General features: G+C 42.4%; 1 protein-coding gene across 1 annotated transcript in view; it reads right to left on the bottom strand.

Moving 5' to 3' along the window:
* Positions 1-1,497: 1,497 nt before the first annotated feature.
* srcin1a (SRC kinase signaling inhibitor 1a) overlaps positions 1,498-21,432 on the bottom strand; it is a gene marked incomplete at both ends in the record, with an annotated part of 106,550 nt that continues 86,615 nt past the window's right edge. The window contains 16 exons of the mRNA XM_079253108.1: positions 1,498-2,022; positions 6,970-7,110; positions 8,836-9,729; positions 11,205-11,336; positions 11,761-11,913; positions 12,029-12,168; positions 12,274-12,538; positions 12,648-12,954; positions 13,677-13,824; positions 14,073-14,203; positions 15,062-15,237; positions 17,426-17,586; positions 18,233-18,253; positions 19,834-19,961; positions 20,375-20,476; positions 20,620-21,431. Coding sequence (XP_079109234.1) covers positions 1,498-2,022; positions 6,970-7,110; positions 8,836-9,729; positions 11,205-11,336; positions 11,761-11,913; positions 12,029-12,168; positions 12,274-12,538; positions 12,648-12,954; positions 13,677-13,824; positions 14,073-14,203; positions 15,062-15,237; positions 17,426-17,586; positions 18,233-18,253; positions 19,834-19,961; positions 20,375-20,476; positions 20,620-21,431 — 4,236 coding nt within the window. The remainder of the gene's footprint in view (positions 2,023-6,969; positions 7,111-8,835; positions 9,730-11,204; positions 11,337-11,760; positions 11,914-12,028; positions 12,169-12,273; positions 12,539-12,647; positions 12,955-13,676; positions 13,825-14,072; positions 14,204-15,061; positions 15,238-17,425; positions 17,587-18,232; positions 18,254-19,833; positions 19,962-20,374; positions 20,477-20,619; position 21,432) is intronic.

Genomic DNA, 21,432 nt, shown 5'->3' with positions numbered 1-21,432 from the left:
CTGAAGGATTTGGTGTTTGAGAGGAAACTGCGTTTTTTTTACATTATATATTTACATCTCAGTACCTTCAAGGGCCAAAAAAACGATCTGTTGTCAAAACATGTGCTGATTAACATTCTTTATCTTCAGAACACGTCAACTTGTCACCAGCTCACTACAGTGAAGGATAATGTGCAAACGACTCAAAACTCTGGCAGCAGACTGACTTGCTGCTTCAAAGACAGACGTGTCTCAAAGGAAAATACCTATCAGTTGGTAGATCAGAATCCTTTAAGGGTGAAAGTGTCTTCTGGTCAATACGGGGTATTTTACCTGTGTGCTCTTTATCAGTGGTGCAACAGATGCAGCTTCAAATGAATCATCACACAAGACTTGCTAAAAGAAAGACGGGCTGATTCTGTGCTGTACAGCTTGGCTTGACAAGTGCATGTGTGACAGACTGTGTGTGTGTGTGTGTGATGATTCATCACTGTGTGTGCTTGAGTCTTTGGGATGGGTTTTGATGTCGGGTGCGAAAAAGTCGGCGCAACCTTTACGATGCTACTGTGAACACATCCTGATTGTCATAATTATCTAATTAGTACACGTATACACAACATGAACATTTGTACAAGTCATCATTTGCATTTTTCCCTTCTGTTTGTGAAACCACGCTTCCTCCTACTATTTTCAACACAGATGTGCTGTTCCAGGGCCAGTCATTACGGTGTGCTTTTGTGAATACACTGTAATCTCCTAATTAAAAGGTCTGTAATTGTTTCTAATGACTGTTTTTATCTGTCGATGTGCATTTAAACATTGAAGACTAGGGGATGGTCGGGGGGGGAAGTACTGTGTAAACTCATCATGGCGTGTACAAACAGAGGGGAAAATATAGCACCGATTCAAAGTGAAAAACTCAGGTGATACAAGAAAAAGCAACTAATGCCCTTTTACACAAAACAGCTAGAAACCAAGCATCGCCTTGTTTTGTTTTTTTCTTACAATTTTCTCAGCAGGTTTCCCACTCTGGCCAGGCGATGCAGTTAAGTTAGAGCAGTGTAATCTTGAAAGTACATAACTACTGGACTCACTTGGTGATTATTGCAGATCTATTTGTCTATTATTACAGTTTAGTCACTTTAACTCTACCACTAACATCCCACAGAGTATGTGAGAATACGTCTGGCTTTCACACCAGCTTTCAGCAGGCAGCTGGTGGGAAAGGATCCCCGTTTGTGTGCTTTCTATTTGGGAAACTGGCAGTGGGACCGTGTGGGAGAACTACAGAGGAACCATGGAACCAGATCAGAGAAGAAATCTTGTCCAAGAAAAAAAGATGAAAGTCCATTTATGATGCTATGTTGAGTCCAATAAAACAGAAAACAACAACAACAAAAAGAAAAACATGAAGTTAAAAAGTTCTGAAAGAACATGTGAGTTAAAAAAAAATATTTTTGGTTAATATACATGATTTATTTTCATGGTTCATGATGTGATGTTGCATCGCTCCATGTCCTAGTTCTCCTCCTGTTCATCAGTAAAGCCTCCAGGGGTGACGTCCTCATTTGCATCCTTGCAGTTGCTGAATCCGGGGCTGACGAGGCTTTGTCTGCTGGGCTTGATGGCTCCAGATGAGAAATAAAAGGAACTCAGAGGGGTTGGAGAAGAGGGGGACAGGGACGGAGTAGGGGTGGTGGGTGAAGAGGAAGAGGAAGAGGAAGAGGTAGTGGTGGGCGTAGGGGACGAGGACTGGCTGCTGGAGAGGGAAGATGCTCGCTGCTCACGTAGAAGGCGACGCTGGCGGAGGGCAGAGGAGAGGAGCAAGGCCTCTGCAGTCAGACCCGAGGCAGACAGGCTCGCCAGAAGGGCCTTTGCTTGGTTTGATGAGACTGTCAAGGAGGGCAGTGACCCTTCCTGGTGGCATTTCCTCAGACCAGGGGCCAACGCTGCTGCAGGAGAGGGCACTCGGCCTGAAAAAATGCCTGCTTTGAGACCAGAGAGGTATGGTTCAATACAGCCGGTGCTGTTGGTCCCCAAGGCCTTAAAGGAGAGCAGGAGCAGAGAAAACAGGAGGGGGTGGAGGGGGAGCGCAAAGAAATGAGGTTTTCAGGGGTCAAAATGGGAAATCATGAAAAATTAAAGCTTTAAAATTGGTTGAGGGCGCCGTTCCCTGCAATACCTTCCTGTACCATTACACTCAAACATGCCTGTGTAAAGCATGCTTGCACACACATACGCACTCACACTCATCTACAACTACACAGAGTGGGATTCAGAGTTAACCCTGGAGATGTAAAAGGAGCTGGTAAAGCAAGGAGGGTATGTAGGTGTGTGCATCTCTGCGATCGGATGAACAGGAGGAGAAGGAGGCTGGAGAGGCTGGACAGGTCGCTCACTGCTGCAGGAAGATGGGCAGGCCGGGAGGTGCAGGGCAGCACGGTTCACACAGGGTGACGGGGTGGGTGAGGTTGCGCCACAGGAACAAGTGTCAGAAGAAACATGGAGTGGAGGGGCGGGGAGTGAAAACAGAACAGGAAACAAACACAGGAGATTGTTATTCAGGTGGATATCAGCATGTGTGATGCAGGCTACCATCTACACATGACGACCAAACCACTGATACCACTGACAAGGTGCAACAGTGAAAGAGGTCAGCTGCAAGTCACACTGTTGGCTTCTTTCACTTTGACTTTTTTTTTTTTTTTTTTTTTAATGATTTTCATTAAATAAAAAATTCAAAATGTTCAGATGAGCACACAAAACCACACCTTTATTTCTTTTATGTAATGCAACAGTGAACCACAAGAGGGCACTATTTCCACAGCATGAAATTTAAAACACATTTTAGTCTCTATAAATGTGAATGCATCTGACAGATGTTTGCATATTTCATATGCAGGAGACAAAACGAGACAAAAACTGTTGGATAGAAGTTTTTATCAGGTGTTTTTTTTTTTTTTGGAAGGGGTATGGAGGATGGAGGTGGGAGGGGATTACACTGATAAACTCTGCAAGAAAAACAGTGACACCAACATTTGCTCTGTTCTTGTGAGGCATGGCTGCTCCACCTTCTGGAAAAAGCCTCCTCAAACCTGGATGACACAGTTATTCTGGTGTATGAATGCAAGCAAAGAGCCTCCCCGTATCTCACACTGTCAGACCTTTCTGCCAAATGACAGCTATCCTGACTCCATGCCATCCCCCACACCCAGCCTGTTTTATTTAAACCAAAAGTAATAGGAAATAGAGAGCCTTGAGTCATGAAAGTGATCCCAATGTCATGTCCTGCTTGATCAGTTGCAAAGCAAACAAGAAGAAATTGTAGCTTTGATCTGTCTGTTTCCACCCAGAAAACTGGTTTGAAGGATACCCCTCTGCCTGGGTTGCCTTAATATTACTGAGTGAGACTTCAGTGAGTTTGGCAACACAAAGCACAATCAAAACGACTTTTACATGTCCAACACAGAGAGATTACTTTTAAAGCCTGATGGCTTCCAAAAAAAAAACCCAAAAAACACCAACCCATGAATAGTTCTTAATACTCTTCATATCCAGACTATTTGTACCACAAGTTGTTAGAAAGTAACACGCATTAAGGTACATTTAAAATCTAAATGCCAAACCAAATTGCAATCCCAAAACATCTGTGGTCAGCTGATGACCACAATACTAAGATATTACATTTTAGATGGATTTGACAGCTGATTGACTGAGAAACTAGCATTGCATGATGAACATAAAGCTAAAAGCAGCATCTTGTTTTAGCTCAGTGTAGATGGTATAAAGTGATATCTTAAAGTCCCTCCAGCTGGCTTTCACAGCATGTTGATGAACAGCAGCTGCCTTTTATGCGACCTGCTGTTGATATTACCACTGACGGTAAAAATATTTATGCATATATATGTTTATATGTGTCAGTGGACTAAAGACTAATAGAAAGTTGTGAGGTTGTGTGGGTATACCTTGCAACTGCCCCCAGTTCAAAATGCACTACAAATGAGAGTGTACTTTTGTAGGAGGAGACAAAAGAGAAGATTTGGAAACACTATGGGGAAGGAGAAGGTAGGTTGAAGTTTGGGGTGACGTTTAGGGAGAGGTTTAACAGAAGAGATACTTTTACCTTGAGATGGGGGTTGAGAAGAGAGGCCACCCATGGTGGGTAAGTCTGATCGTTGGAGCAAAAACATGAGTCAAAGGTGCAAATCACGAGGTGTGAGCTTACAGGAGCAATATGGTTCAGGGGTTGGTTTAATTTATTTAGTCTAGCACAAGAAAACCGCAGGAAAACGTGCACGAAGAGTGGGCAAAGTTCTTAATTAGCTCTAAAAGGCTGCATGTATACTGATCCACTGCTGTAAAAAGGTGACGAGTTCATGCTCAGCTCTTGATTTGAACTTGTAGCACTTTGAGATTTAGTCTTAATGTAAAGTGCTTTATGAATAAATGCATTATTTTCTATTTTTCTTTTCTTTTTCTGAGTGGACTGATCAAAGCAAAATGGTGGCAGCTGTAACAATTCTGTACTGAAAAATGATTTTTCAGACAGATTCTTCTCTGCTGAACTGTAATCTGGCTTTGTGCTCTATGCCGTTTCTGTGTTCAACATTTCTGAAATCTTCTCAGTTAACACCTTGAAGAGTCTCATGTTGCAATGAAGACCTCTAAAAAGGAGAATGCTCTATTTTCCAAATAAATGCTCTCTTCTTCTTCAGGTGCTATGCATGATGACGCCTGCACCACCAGCGCTTAACCTGTCAGACACTTATTTCCTACTTAGAAATGCAGGATTTAAAACAAGTCTGCCACAGCTGCCTGTTTATATCAGCCGGCTCTCTGTTTTTCCTTGTCTTTCATCATCCAGTTGCGTTTTGTTGCCCCCTTTAAACTGTTTGGCGCCAACTTCCTCTGCTGTCAGTCAGCTTTCAGTGTCCGCTGTCCCTCTAAGGATACTGCTTTCATACATCCAGAGCCGTTCACAATGGCTGTTTTGAACACTTTGTGCACAAAGAGCCTGTGCCGTGTGAGTTTCATTCTGAAATAATAGGATTAATTTTCCTTTCATTAGACAAGTGTCGGCATCCACTCAGCCTCAAAATCTCAGGGAATGAGCGAGACTGACAGAGGGTGAGTAAAAAGGAGAAAGGGGGCAGCGTGAGTAAATTGCAGAGTACAGAAAGCAGAAATAGGGAGAAGAGAAATATAAAGAAGAGGAAACTTGAAAGACTTAATGGCAGAAAAAGAAATGCCCTATTTAAATGAAATGATCAGTGATTACCAGCAACTCAAGAGCTGGTTATTACATGGCATTGCAGAGGTTCTTCCCAGTCTTCCTTGAGACTGAGAAGACCAAAGCCTCCATACTTCCCCATCTCTCAAATCTCTCTGCCAAACTCGTTCATTTCTCCACAATCTTTAAAACTGACTTTAAGTCAGAATGCTCGTGGGTTATGGAGGTTTAGGTGCACTTCACTGCCTCTGTTATTTTTCAAATTACACTGACATTAAGCTTTTCCTCCCCTTGTGCACAGACATAGCATAAAAATCTCCTTTTGGCTTTGCGCGACCGACATGCTTCAGCAGTTCAATTTCCTTGCCTCTGGAGACCATCTAGCATCCTTATGTCCAGCCCTTAACCTTTAAAGCATTACTTTATATTCTAGCAAATTAAATTGTAAAACAGCTAGCAGGCATATGAGGACATATGTATAAGCTTCAGGAAGTTTTTCAACTAAGTTTTCAAACGTTATGCATTCAGTAAACACATTGTAAAACTTTTAATGGGACTTTAATGCCACACGTAGAGTTAATCTTAGATTCTGTCAGACAGAAAAACACTATCTAGGTAATTACGGTTCTTAGTTTGACCTGTAAATCATGCACCTTCCTGTTGGACAGAGCCTGCAGAAAATCCTTTGATCCATTTCAACAATCTAAACATAAGAGTGTCTAAATAATGTGACTTTACCATGAAAGTGAATCATTAATTCACCTGGCTTTTAATTAAATCAATCATTGCAACTGTCTGTCTGTCTAAAACAGTCTTGAACTCATATCCTAAATATTAGACATAACATCAGAGAGTCTGAGCAGTGGAGCATGCAGAGGATGTGCAATAGTTCTGTGAGGAGAACAAAATGACACTGAAAAGTGATGGAAAAGCCAATTTACGCTTGACTGGTGTGTAGACGACAGCATGGGTTTCATAAACGGATGCACACATTCTTGCTTCAAAGAATCAAACTTTGAAAGCCTGTATAAGTTGTGGGAAGATGACAAAATGATAGTATCATTTTTTTCTATGAAGTCTGTGAGTCGGCCCCAAGCAGGATATCTTGTTTACACATATATAAACTATTTATAATATAACTTTAAAAAAAAAAAAAAAAGAAAAAGATTAATACACATAAAAAACTTGATTTTATACTATCTAAATTAGGATTGCCTACCAGAAAATTCATGGCTGGCTAATGTTTTAGGCTATTTTGTAATGGAACATTGCATTTATGCACACGTTTCCCTGTTAAAAATGTTAAGAAGAAAGGAAATTCAATTGGTTAAATTGTTAATGCTAAATAAATTTTGTCTTGTCTTCTGGTGGTTTATCTTACTTTCAAACACAAATTCAGTACCCCGCATCAATATATCACACTATTAAAAGTGAAAATTAAACTGAAGTTTTTCCTAAACTTCTGGCTAAAAACCACAGAGAAAATACCACCAGTATGATGGAAGCCGGTTAAAAATAATGCAAATGTAGGGTGCATTACATTTAGAGTGTATGAAAGGATCAAGCACCAGTAAAAGTTCAGCCCCGCTGGTGCTAAAGGGATCGGGGTGGCTCTTAAATCAAATTCTGCTTGGGGCCCCATGATGGCTCAGGCCAACCCTGTCTACGAATCTTTATTATACACAAACTATCTTCAAATACCAAAAATATAACTATGGTCATAATATCCTTATCCAGATCAAGCATTTTTAAAATCCTACCTGCTGCTGGCCCTGGCTCTTTGTAAGTAAGTCCTCTTTCTTGCCACCTTTAATCTTGTCTGTGCTGTTCTGCTGCAGATGCTTCAGTTTAGAGGCAGCTGAGGAGTGGGCAGCCTTACCAACACTGGAATTGTTTCCTCCCTGAGAGAAGAATAAAAGAGAGGACACCAGAGGAGAGAAGAGGGTAAATATGCGGTACACCATGATACATTTCAGTTCTACTCTACAGCATCTTCACTTTCCACTTGACAAACACACCGATCCAGCATAGAGTTTGACTTCAGCAAGCAAGTCTTCTCCTGAGACCAATGAGATTTTTAAGATCTGAAATGGTAGCTGCCATAAAACTAAACTATCCACTTCAGAGTTTCACCATCTATCATCAGAAAACGACAAAGAACAGAGTGCAGATATGCAGCATCAGAACTGACGTTGCGTAGCCTTCAACATCCTCGCAGCAGGATCTGTGAGGCATTCTGCTTAATGATCTCTCATGCCAAGCTACTCCACTGGCTGTCTGCTGTATGCACGGAAACAAATAGACATTCAGCCATATTTCCATCCAGCTGTGCCTCCTCTTCATACAGAGGCAGTAGCTGAAAGGAAAAGTATCGGACTGACTGTAATAAGGTTAAATGACCAATTATTTTGTTATGCCAAAGTAGAAAATTTGGTGACACCATGTTTTCTGTGTAGCAGCATTTTAAAGAAAATTTAAAGACTGATAGGCGAACCGTCACTTCAGCTGAAATGTTTTCATTAAAAACTGAACTGTAATTGGGAATGAAAACAGATCTCTACCCTGCGAATTTGGTGAGCGGCTAACATTTGACAAGAGCAGGAAGAAGGGTCGTGTTGAAATGATCAACGAGACTGAAGTTGGAGTGATGAAATAATGTGTGAAGACTTTGTAATCCACAGCCATGCCCACGGGAATGCTCCCGAGCTCCACATCAGAGGGCTGAAACTCACCATGACAGTGACTGTCAAGTATTTCAGCCTGGGCCTGAGTTTGAGGATACATTCAGAACATGAGGGAATACTGTGCAAGCTGTCAGGACACTTAATGGACGAGGCAGCTGATGCATAAACGCTGTAAGCCTTTTGATAATCACTAATCTGGACTTTGTGCATTTAGCTGGAGGTTGTTTGAAAGAAGGCTACTTGCAATATCTGGTAATCACAAATTCGAATTATGGCCATTAGATATTAAAAGGAAGTGGATTAAAGGGATAGATTCCTGTTCCTGTCCTGGCTGTGGGTGCTAAATTGTCTATTTTAACTGTTCATGCAACATTTTTACCAGTAAGAGACCCTAAACGCAATTTGACCCAGTATAAAAAATGATAATGCACATACATTTAGTATTGTGCAGAATGTTTTGAATTTAACTAAATGAAACTAAATGATTTTACATCAGAGAAAAAAGCACAATTAGAGGCAAAGCGAAGGTCAGAAAGAAATGTAATTTAAGAGAACTGAAAAGTAAAGAAGAAAATCTGAAGAAAATGGAGTCATTTGCAGGACCTACGCCATCATCCTACGTAATGTAAAATTAGCTAAACCCACAAGCAAAGCAGATGTCAGGGAAGATCAATAATGAAACAATTAATGACTCAGGACTCAGCAGGACAGCAGCTCCAGCACGAAGCACAGAACAGACAGGTAGGCAGGAAGTCTGTTGTCTGTCCTCTAGATCACATTTTCAATTTCAAATACAATTAGGTGTTGATTGAATCATGGAGCAGACATCAGAGGCTCGGAAAAGACTTCCACTAGTCATCTGCAGAGAAGAGGTGAAGGAGGAAAAAAAAGGAGCATGCTGCTTCAGGGCAGAAATCTGCACATCACAAGTATGCAATGAACCTGGATTGATCCTGGGCTGAAAGATGATGGTTTTGGTGGGACTGGTGGCTTCTTGGTCTCCAGTGTCAGACTTCCAGTTGTGTGTGCAGGAGTTCTTCTGCTGGTTGTTTCAGTGTAGAGCAGCTCAGCGGTGGGATGCCCACTGATCTCTATTAAGGTGTTCTCCAGCTCTCTAATTGTTTCCTCCAAGCTGTCCAACCTCTTGTAGGCATTGAGTCGGACATCTTGTGTCGCTCTCCTACGATCGGGGAGGCCGTCCACTGAGCTGCTATTCGTCTCCAGAACGCTCTGTTGCAACTTCAGTTCTGTTGTGTGTTTAAATACAAGCCTGTTTTCTCCTGTTTCTATGCCTCTCCTCAGAGCCTCCATCAGTAAGCCCTGCTGGACTGGCTTGTGAGAGGATTTTATTCTGGGTTTGGGAACTGGTTTGGACCAATCCAGGAGAGAGTACAGCAGTTTGTAGGCTTCTGTGGCAGTTTTTTCTCTCCAAAACAGCAAGAGGACAGGCCGTTCCCTCAGCTCAGCTTCAGAGACTTCTTTAGTCTGTGGTGAGATAGTTAGAATCTGCAGAATTTTCCCCGTAGTCATGAGTTCTTGGGCCTCGCTAGGAGACACGACCCTCATCTCCAGTTCTGTCAAAAGCAGGGCAACTTCCTGTTTGAAATCTCTATTTAAAAAACCCAGCTTTTGCTGAGGAAGAGATTCACTTCCTTCTGAATGTCTGTCACTTGAAAGAAGTGTTTTGAGGATTATATCATGATCCGTCCAGTCTTCTGCTGGAGTCTCCTCTATATGGTCATTTGCTAAATCTCTGACAGGATCCTCCGGGGTTGGAGGCGAAGTCGGTAAACACTCCGTCAACACGATATGGGGGACAGGAGACATGTGCCTTCCCTATGAGTGGAGAAAGCACTTAAGGTATAAACATAAACACAAAGCTGGTCATAGCTGTAGCACAGTGATGAAACAAGCTTTATACAGATAAGTTTAATGAAAACAAAGCCAAACATGAATAAATAATACTAAGAAAATTAATGTTATTAACTTGCATGTATTGACATTAACCTCTTCATAGCTTGACAGTACTTTACAGCTTGAACTTTCTTGCTCTTAACGGACAAACACTGCAACAATCCACAGCACAAAACACTCAAAACACTGAATTCATGTCAAATAATCTATATATGCATAAAGGTGTATATATCATTGTGTAACAGCCGCATGCAAAGACAATGGTGCTCAAAACTCCAAATAATTTAGTCTTTTATCATATAAAATATTTTGGTGCTTCAACCCAGCAGATGCATGCGCTCTGCATCTCAAACAAACAATTCTGTGTGTGATCTGCTGAAACAAAGCTCAGGAAAAATGAAAAATAAGATTTCAAGCTTGTAACCTGACCTTAACCGTAAAAGAGTCTGGGAACTCCTTAAGCAGGAACTTTTTAATAAGGGTGGGCACTTTAAAAAGTGACATTTTACAGCTGGATTGGAGGAAACATCTGTCCCCTAAATGTAACCTTGTCACTAACGGACCAATCAGATAAATGTTACACAAGCAGCAGCAAAGAGACGCAGTGAAAAGGATCTAACATGTCAACTGACATAATTTCTAAACCCCACTTGTGTGTTCTTCACAGTTAGGACCGCTTAAAACCTGACAGAAGTAACTCTCTTGTAGCAGCTATCATTTCAGGGAAAACTGTGTTTCTGGGCTTTAAGTGTAGCTAGAAAATATGGACAAAGAAAATATAAAAAAAAAAAAAAAAGATTAAATGCAAAAGCTGATGGGCAAAATGTAAGACATTGATCTAATCTAATCTAATCTAAACAAAATGCTTCTCAACCTGTGTTTACAGATCTTGTGTTTTATTTACAAAAGTCCTTATTTTTTTAAAATGGAAAACAAAATCTTATCTTGCTTTTAAAAAACTGCAACAAAACTGCAACTAACTCAGAGTTTTTCATCTTTAATGTTATGCACGGAGGTTAACAATATTTTAGCTGGTAAAAGTTACAGTTAGTGATGCCGAGGTAAATCTGAATGCTTTTTGGATTTATTAATGCAACTTCATTTATTACAACATTATTATGCACATTGGACTTTCAGTCTCTGCTAAAGTCTGCATTTACAGTCAGGTTTTGATGTGCTTTGCACATTTGTTGGCTGCTTTGACGCTGCATGCATGCACGTAAACAAAAAGAGACTGGCAGCCATATCAGTTGCAGGGACACATAGTGCTGGAGTGGACTTGGCTAATCGCTGAGTGGAAGTGGGTGACTTCTGTGAGTGGTTGTAAGGTTAGAAAGAACAGAGACAGCCTCAACAGGGCAGCAATCCACATTGCTCAGGGTCAACCAGAGCGTTACCTCAGTTATACCTGAGGCCTCGGGAGGCCACAGGTCCAGTCTGGAGGGGGGTTCGCTTTTCCTGCTGCATGGGCTTACAGGCAGGGAAAGGGACGGGGACCGAGATAGCCTGAGTGGGGCTCTCTCAAACAGCTGGGAATGGAAAAAGGGAAGTTAAAAAAAAAAAAAAAAAGATTAAAACTACAAGCCAGTGAATAATCACAATCAGTTAATGCTGACTCTTTATTCCACCCAATTTCAGACGGGCCATCTCAAACACAGCACAAGCAGCTATCAGAGCCGGGTCCAGCTGCCTGGCTGTGATCTGTGAGCCTCGGGTGATGATGTGTGCCATTGAGCAGTTTGTAATCCTTGGGCTTTCCCAGTGCCGGAGGCAGGAGGACATATGGCCCCTGCTGCCTGAACATGTGGTGATGATGATGAGCATATCTCCATTCACCTTATGTGCATTTAAGCTGGAGGAATCCAGGGTCAGATTTAAGGCATGATAGATAAATAGAAAATGGAGCTTTCTAAGTAGATAATCAGCACACAGAACAATCCATTCTTATTTTACCTCCAGTTCAGCAGCAATTTTCTCCACCTCTCCTTCCTCTTTTTCTCCTGAGGCCAGCGTTGGGGGTGTGGATGCAGGACGAGGGTTTTCAGACACGGTCCTTCTCAGCTTTATATGAGGCTTTTGAAGCTCAGCCTCTTCAGATTCAGATTTCTAAAGACACAAACATTCACTTATGTACATGAACAGGAAGTAAATGTCTGTCAGTAAAATGCCTCTGTATTTAGAAAAGAGGGCATTTTGAGACTTTTTTTTCCCACACCGCTACCTTTATGCTTTTTCCTGGGACTAGGGTCTCTCCGCTTCGTGTGGTCAGGCCTGGAGATGAAGGGAAGCTGCGTCTAGGTGGAGGAGGTGGGGGAGACTTAGAGGGCTTCTCTGTGCGATACCGAGGTACTGTCAGTTCATCTGGGAAAGAAAGTGAAACATCTTTTGAGACAAAATTTAGATACAAAACTCTTTCATTTAAAAATGCAATACAGATGGATTTTGCTGCATCACTCTTCTTCTTACCAGAACCACGCCTGGAACCCCCCTCTTTTGCAGAGAGCTTGTGCTGAGGCTTGTTGGTGCGGTGCTCTTGGGTTGCTGTCCCACTTTGGGGTGTTGTCTGGGTGGAAGGTGTGTTAGAGGAGGGCTTGATCTGCTTGGCAGCAAAGTCCAGGTCTGGAATGGCCTTCATGAGCTCAGCCTGGGTTTCCTCCAGCAGCCGGTTGATGTCCTGGGCACTGTACTGGGTAAGACTGGCTCGCTTCTCCTCCCAGTCCCGCTCTGCTGCCTACAAAGGCAAGAAGAAACCTTAATACTATACTTCATAACAGTGTTAGTGTTGCCTTATTGGTTTTATTGTTAGAAATAAGGAAAAAGAAGCAAAACATTTCTCCTACCAATCGCACTTCCATCGACAAAGCTTTGTCAGCTACAGAACGGCGCTCCAGCTCCTCAAGGGCTTTTCCTTTGTGGGGAACAGGAGGGTGATTGTCCTTATGAGGGCCAGATGGATTCCCATGACCACGACTGAGGCTGGAGTGGGGGCTCCAGTTAGAGAGACTGTTACCTCCTCCAAGGTCATTTATGGTTAGCGGTGGGCTGGTGGGAATGTCAAAGTCTGACAACTTTCGCAAGTCATCATTGTGCTTTGATGGAGGATTAGAGAAGTCATCTTGTTTCTTCCAAACCCCTTCGTTTGCTTGTCTGGCAAAACATGGAAGACTTTGTCATTAACCAACGTTTGGAGATACAGGAAAACACTTGTTAGAGAATGCCAGTAATGTCACAAAAAGAGCAAAAATTCTCCTCTTTTGCATGCAAAATATTTTTCATTCCTTGTTACACACAAAGATAAGCAGAAAAAAAAGTCTATTGATGCTTTTTGGGCACAAGGTTGATTGGTGGTGCTGAAAAGCACATTTCCCATTCTCTCTGAAAAGGGCTTCAGTAGTAGTAGCTGCTTGAATGGATGCTTAAGAGCTGCTATTTTCACCACTGAGATTTCAGATCATAACATTATCTCTGATAGCTGGAGAGCTCTGCTCAAAAAAAAAAAAAAACAGTTCAACTTAGTATAATAACATTTTTCTTGGTCCAAGGCTTTTGTGTCTGCTACGTTTTGTAAAAATGTTCTGCTGACACAAAAAAAACCCAAAGATGGCTGAAAATTTAATACCCACGTCGGAGTCACAAATGACAAAAAACCTTCAAATGATTACAAATTGATACGCTTTCATGTCAGCTAGAGGTTACTGCTAAAAGCCAAATGATTTATTGAACAAATGCTTCTTTATCAGGATTATAAAGGTTTTTGAAGCATTTCAACTTCAGAGTAAAGACAGCCAGAATTCAACACAATACGTTACTCAGGCAGTAAAGCAGCCACAGATGTTTTGGTGGCGTTCACCACCAGAACTGGTTCATACTTGCGCAACATGGCGAGAGTGTCGGTTATTGTCTTGCAGCGTTTCAACAGGGCGTCAAGTCTGTGTGGCTCTTCTTTAAGGAATTTGACAGCTTCCACCTCCACTCGCAGCACCACCCGCATCTTACTCTGCAGGCCTGGGAACTGATCTGCAGAGGGGTAACACACCGAACAACCACAGAGCCACAATAAGCTGCTGCATGGTCAGAAGTCATTTCAGCAATGAGCAGTCCCTGGCTGATTAATCGTTGCAGACTGGCAGTGGGTGAGTGAAAGATAAAGGATAATCAGTGGTGCCTCGGTGAGTAATTAGTGAAGAATAAACTGTCTAGCGGTGTAAATGACTGCTTTTTTTTTTTTTCTGGTGCAGAATGTGAGATGCACCAGCATGACTCACTTTTCAGCTCCGTGAGCGTTTCTCCCAGCTTTCTGAGAACACCGGCCTTCTCCTCCAGCTCTTGCACCGTCACCATCTTGTGGTTGACAGACGACTCCTTCTGGATCTCCTCCACCGACTTCTCCAGGTCGCTGAGATGGAACAGACAGAAGGCTGAGCACCAGGGATTCCTCTGCCACAACTAAAAATCTCACTGAATATTTATCGGAGAATTATGTTACTCAAGTTTAAGTTAATTTTCTTTGTGCCAATATATGTCTTATAGTCAACTGGCAGCTAGACGAACAGTTCTGGACAGCTGAACTGGAGGAGTAAGTGATGGTTTGTAGAAAAAATAAAAACTTAACATCAGTTTTGGAAAGTTCTCATGGAGACTGAAAGGCTGGTTTGGTCAGACTTATGTTAAATAGCCTGCCTGAAGTCACATTATGTACAAAAACTGTGTGTTGCCCATTACCAGGCAGAGTAACAAACAACAATTAGCAAAGATCATCCAGAGTTCAACCAATTATCCTGAAATGCAAATACTGCTCAGAGCAAGAGTCAGGACTTCCTTTGCCCCGAACAGATGCATCCAGGAATCATTATCACGGTGAACATTTCCACAAGATGAAGCTGAAGCAAGTTATCTGATTATTAAATCTCAAGGTAGCTCTGCTCTCATTTTTGCAGTCACTTTAATTAGCTGCTGGACAGCCACATTCCTCAGATCTTAATAAGCATCTTGAACAATTCTGGTCTTAATTACATTTACAATTTCTTCCTATCACTGTGTCACCCTATGAGCCATCTAACTGTAAAACAGACATGAAGCTCCTTATTTCTGACTAGGAAATGTGTGTTTAAACCAACTTGTGCTATGCGGTTTAGTCATTACATTGAGGGACAGAAATCACCTTTAACAACAGGTTTTTATTTACTTTCAGGATTATTGTTCCTAAATAAATATGAATAAAAAACATATTTTCAAATTTCAAACTACGACTGACTGGAGCTGCTGGATGATGAGCTCCTCCTCGTTGAGGTACTTGAGTCTTTCCTCCTCCACGAGGAGACGCTGTCTCTGCAGAGGATCTTCCTGCTTCCTCACGGCATCAGCCACGCGCACATTCAGCTCCGCCTCTGTTCGTCTGAGTAGGGTTCGGACTGAATCCTGGTTCTCTAACTACACACACACACACACACACACACACACACACACACACACACACACACACAACCAGAGACAACATTACCAAAATAATGCAGTGATTACAGCCCTTACATATTATATTGATGTTAGCTAACTCCTGAGTTTCACACTTTGTTTAGCTCTGTGATTCAGGAGTTCAGAACATGGCTTCCTTTCTAATCCCATTACCTGCATTTTTATGTGACATGAAAACGCAGCGATCGCACTCTGGCATGTTTCATGAAAGCGCTGCAGGAAGCAGCCATGAACTTGTTTAACGTGGCCTCTGAAGAGTTATGTTATGCACATGCTAATGCACACACAAACAGAAAGCTGGGTTGCCCTGAGGAAAATGAAGGTTGTCCATGACAGAAGCACTTGAGCGTGAACTGAAACTCCCTGTCAGGGTTATGAATGGAATATTCAACAGGCCTTCTGCATGTAATACAACTCCCTGGGATGAAATCACCTGGTAAGCTAGAAAAAAAAATTAATAATTCATCAGCCTTATGTTTGGGAAAGACAACAATAGCACTGACATCTAAACTTACACTGTATTTCTAATTATAGACCACTGCCAACAGATGCATGGCAATAATTTCAGTAAAAATATCAAATACATAAAAAAACAATGCTTCTTTTCCGCCTCCACACTGCAGTCCTCTATTCCCCTTCATTCAGCTGACTGTCCTTCCTTCACCTTCCCTCTATATAATTCATGAGTGACATGCAAAATTGAAGCAGTGGGCCATCACCATGGGCAACGATAGTAGCGTAGGTGAAGAGGTCACATTTCGGCAAACAGTCTGCCCCGGGTACACCACAGCTATGGCTTTTTGGCTCTCCATCTCACTGCCTACCCGGTTTGAGAAACCCTTGTGACTGTTGTTATGGAACAAATGACAGCCGCTGCATGCTCATCATCCCTATCTCCCATTACTCTTCATTTCCTCGGCGAGAAACTCCACTCCAGTGCAACTGAAAGCATTTATCTCATCATCTCCTCTTGTTTCTTCCCACAGTAACTACAGCAGCACTTGAATCAGAGATAGATGAAATGGATAAGGACCTCAGATTTATTAACTCTTCCTCACTTCAAATTCTGCATCCGCTGACAATTTGCGTCTCTGTAGAGTAGTGCAAGACGTGAATCGAGCTTTTATCTCCCTGTTCCATTATTAGTCCTCAAAAGACACAATGCCCTCAATGTGTCACACAGCACAACTCTCTGCAGGTGTTATTTACTATAGGCGCCGTATTGAAGTCAACATGGAAAAAAACATCAAAGCTTGTACTCCTGCATGCTCCATATTATTGAAATACCGCATAGAGTTCAATAACAGGCGATGCAGAATATAGATATTAGCGATGCTTCTTACACAACCTGTGGATCTCTGCAAAGACAAACCACAAGTGGAGTGCACGATGAGCTCTGTTGATTTGCAGGACTTACATGTGATGCACACTCTTCAGGTATGCCAAAAAAGAAGTGGGAGGAACACTGAAAAGAACCTCTCAGAGTAATCAAGATACTTCATTTCAGCATAAATGCCTGAGTTCATCTGAAATCACAGGCAGTGTGCCGGTTTCTCTGCATAATCCACCGAGCACGCTGTCAATACTTTTTCACGGACCACTTCCTCAATGGAAAGTTGTTAATAGGAGACGTTCGCAAGACTGTGAATTTTTGCAGAGTCATCAGGATACTTGGGGAAAGAGGTGACACTCATTTTTTACTGTTGATTTTTAAAGGCATTGAGCACAAGCAAAGTTTAGCATATATCCATGTCTGTTGGAAAGCCTATTAGCTAAACTGAGATCTCATTTTTCAAATACATTATGTATAAAACTGCCTTTTCAATCAGCTCCTCCTTATTCCTACTCACTGTTAAATATACATAAGAAAAAAGGTTTTCCCTAAATCTCCACACACAAAGGATCACAGAACGTGTAAGGACTATAAAGAATTATGTAATGATGTGTAAAAACTGTGCAATAGGTACATAGATTAAGACAGAGACAATGACACTGCAGTGACAGTCACATAACTGTTATTTGTGCTTAAAATAACCAAACGGAGGTTTAAATCTCAAAACATTGATCAAGTTATGATAAATTATAAAGTGAAATATTAAAGAACAGGGAGTTTAAGGAACAAATGCATGACTTTTGCAGCGGATACCTGCATCTTGCGTAGCTGAGAAAGCTGTTTGCGGAGGTCCGTGGCATTTTGCTGCAGACCGTGCAGATGGAGCTTCATCTGCAAGCGACCGACACTGTTCACTGGGGTCGTGTTAGAAGGGGGCGGTGGCATCAGAGCCAGAGGTGCCGATGGTGTATTAGCTGCCAATCACAGAGCAGGAATTGAGGGTCATTGGGAAACAAATGTGTTAGTTTGCTTGGCTACGCTCCAGTGAGATTTGACATACAATGCAAAACAGTAATGCACACACTCTCAGCGTTAAGGCAGGAAGAAATGCACATGTATAAAAAATCTGAGCACACACAAACACACTGTACCCAGTGTGGAAAGGCAAATTAAAAAGCACCATATTCACAAAACTCTCGTTACCTACTGGGAGAAATGCCAGCTCATGCTATTAGTAACCCATAGAGGAGTTTAATTGCTCCATTCAGTCATGAGACAAAGGGATAACAATGCTCTTATCCGAACACAGGGCTTTGTGAGTATGGATGTTAACCCGCTATTTATTTGACCACACATACACACTCACAAGGGAGTGTCCAGTGTGTGACAAACTAAACTTGGAAATTCCAAAAGGAATAGCCAAGCAGAAATTCAAGGATTAGAAACGGAGACAAAAGGAGAGGAGTCCGCTCTCTGGGAAACCAGCCAAGAGGAAAACATGAGAACAGACACTGCCAGATGCCCAGCAACACCACACACCCATACAGGGGGCTGAGAGCCATGGGAGATGTCTGACAGGAGAAATAAAAAGGGGTGATAAGAGTAGTAGATGACAACTACCTTTCTGCTTCCGCCGTCCAGCTGGAATATAGAAAGAGTGAGCCAGTTACCAAGAAATTAATGGGAATGACAGAAAAAAAAAGCAAAGGAGGAGAGAAAAGTCTTCAAGGTTCATACACAGAGGGATGATGCTGAAGAACATTTCTATTGACTGCAGCACGCACAGTAGCTGCAGTCCTGCATTCATTTTTTTGTTTTTTTGCCAGTGTACCAATCCATGAGGATGCTCCAAAAGCAGCAGATTTGTTTTATTTTATTTTTCTTTTAAAAACTGTGATCCTGTGAAGGTCTGGCCAAAAAAAGGCTGATTCAAGCCAAACCTGTGTTACAAAATTATAATCAGAAGAGAAAAAGAGATTCAGAAACAGGACTCATCCAGGCTGCAGATATCAAAACAAATGCAAACAAATAAACCTTCCGACTGCTTTAAAGCTGTCAAGTCGTATTATTTCACCAAGAAGTTTATGTTTATAACTCTGCTTGTCTGTTTATTTCACATTTTTCAACCGCAACACAGCTACCAGCAACTGCATTTACTGTATATTTGTCTGACAGTGTCTTGCCCCAGCTTTCTGTATTTGTGCTTCAGAGAAATAAAACCTTTTTTTCCTTTCAATCTAAATAATAAAATGCACGTTTTCAAGGATTTAACCATGCAGCTTTAATTTTAGTTTGGGGATTTGCTTAGCATTTTTCAATTATTAAAGGAAAAGTAAAGGGAAAGAAAAATAGGTAAAAGGGATGGAAATCTTATTTCTTAGCAACCAAAAAGGTTAGGGCTGATGATCGAAAGGTAATTTCTGACTGTTTAGGTTTTAAAGGGCGCGTTATCACCAAACATGTTGGGTTCAGTTTTGCGCTCCTGTCTGGAAAAGTCCATATTAGACTGGAAGCATAATAAGATTTAAATTAATAAACATGCTTTCATAAGCTGGACATCTTGTTCAGTGTGGTGGTTGTGAAATAGTCAGTAAGCTTATAATAAATTGTAAACTGAGGCAGGTGTGCAGCCAGTGGTTTTGGCATCCTGTCCTGGATTGTGCACTTCATTTAGCTCATTAAAAAAGGGCATCTAATTTCCAATGCAGGTGCAATAATTTAGTTAGACCTTGGATGGAGAAAAATTGGTAATTATATCGATAATGAAATGACAGGTGTACACACACAGACATGCATAAAAAAAACAAAACAACATTGTTTGAAAGCTTCACCACTCTCGTCTCAGCGAAGGAATGAAAACTTAATCATTTCCAGCTTAGCTTAATATCTTTTTTTTAGGTTTTGGTTAGACTTTACAACAACAACAAAACAGAAAAACCAGGTGAAAAAACAGGTGAGAAAGCACTGATAAACAACTTAACCATACTTTACTCAAACCATTTGATAAACATGACAACCTCCTGGGTTCACATCTTATCCACTTTCTCACTGCCAGAGCAGCTCACCAGGACATCGCCATCATTGCTGGGTTATTTCTGGCGTCGTGTTAGCAGGAAAATGAAATGGTTAAAGTGTTTGGAAAACAGCGCAGGGATCAGAACAGGGACAGCAGTGTTAGTAACGCTTCAGACCGCAGGTCTCAATTACTCTGCTGTACTCACTTCCTGTGGCGGAGCCGTCACTGTTGGTTTCGGTCTTCTCGCTGGAAGAGAAAGGTAATGGCCGTGAAAACTCCGTCCCTTGGTCTGGAGGGCAGCCCGCCATCATGCAGAGACGCAGCAGGCCGCATCTGAGGATCAACGGCCACAGGGCAAGGCAATTACAGTGCTAACCCTACCAGCACCACCACCGGATACTTTCAAACTTCTTACATAAGTTAAGTACTACTTAATGAACCCTCTGCTTTATACATGAGAGAAGATGGCATGAAATAATAAACGTAAGGACCTCCGACTCTCCTGCAAAGCTATCTTACACATCTCTGTGAATAAATCAATAGCACTGTGGCCTGCAGCTGATGCTTAGCGCTCTCTGCTTGTGCTGTGCTTGCAGAAGGTAGTGCACCACTTCACTGCTATGGAGCTGATAATGGATCGGATAATAGTCCACTGCTGGTCCTGTCAATACTGCTGCCTAAGTGTCAAAGCTGAAGCTGTATTTGTGACTGTTAGAGGGTTAATAGGCTATAATGGAGGGTCTTACGTGCTGTCACTGTCTGGTGCTCTGGTCAACACACTCTGGACCAAACCAGTCAGGCTGGCTATCTGCTTTTCCATGGCCTCCATACGCTCCAGGCGATGATCCCTACAAAGAAATATATTCTATGACTGCATAAGAAAATATTCAGTTCAGAAAGAAATGTTTAAAAAAGAAAGAAAGAAGATTTATAAACTGTTGGAATCAAAGCAATGAGGAGATAGTTGATTTTCACGGAGGCGAACACTGACCTGCTTGTTTCTGCATCTTGTCCAGATAATGAACCAAAACCAGCCCTGTTGCCCTCTCCAGGAACAGCAGTGAGACACAGAGGATCTGAACCTGAGCTCGGTCGTGACTTTGGGCTCTCTACAAACACAGAGGAGGAGGCCGAGTCCTTGCGGAAAGTCTGCCTGACAGGCGAGGCCCTGGGTGTGCTGGAGTACGAGTCCCTGTCCCTCAGCTGCATGTCAGGGATTTTCTGCGGGGACGAGGGTGGCATGCGAAAACCCATGCCAAGAGTGGCAGAGGAGTAAGTGTCAGAGTACAAAGAACCTCCGGGTTTGTAGAAGGAGTCCTCCAGGTCTCCCTGAAGAGCAGCAGCGGAATATGTGCTGAGGGAACGCACTGAGCCGCGACGATACAGACCGGTGGTCACAGGGAAACTGAAGGGGTCTCCAATAGCAGCTAACGACTGGGTAGAGGCAATGCTAAGGCGGCCCTCGTGCATCAGGCTGTATGGATCTGCATACAGCCCCTCGCTCTTCATCAGCGCCTTGTTTTTTGCAGAAACTTCCTCATCGGGTTTGACATCGCGGCGCTCCAGTATGGCACTGGTTGAAGGAGACAGGCCCGCATTGGCAACATGGGCAGCTGAAGGATGGTGTGGATGCCTGGGCTGCTCGTGCTGAGGGTGGGAACCAGAGAAGGAGGGAGGGCGGCCCCCACTGTAGGAGAGGCGAGAGCGGGATGGAGAGCCAGAAGACGCTGAGGCCGATGAGGAAGGAAGGGTGTTGAGACGGCGAGTTGGAGAGGATTCACGGGAGGAATACACCATTTCCCTC

Source organism: Telmatherina bonti (assembly GCF_933228915.1).
Source record: "Telmatherina bonti genome assembly, chromosome: 14".
NCBI lineage: Eukaryota > Metazoa > Chordata > Actinopteri > Atheriniformes > Telmatherinidae > Telmatherina > Telmatherina bonti.
This window is presented reverse-complemented; position numbering and strand designations above follow the sequence as displayed.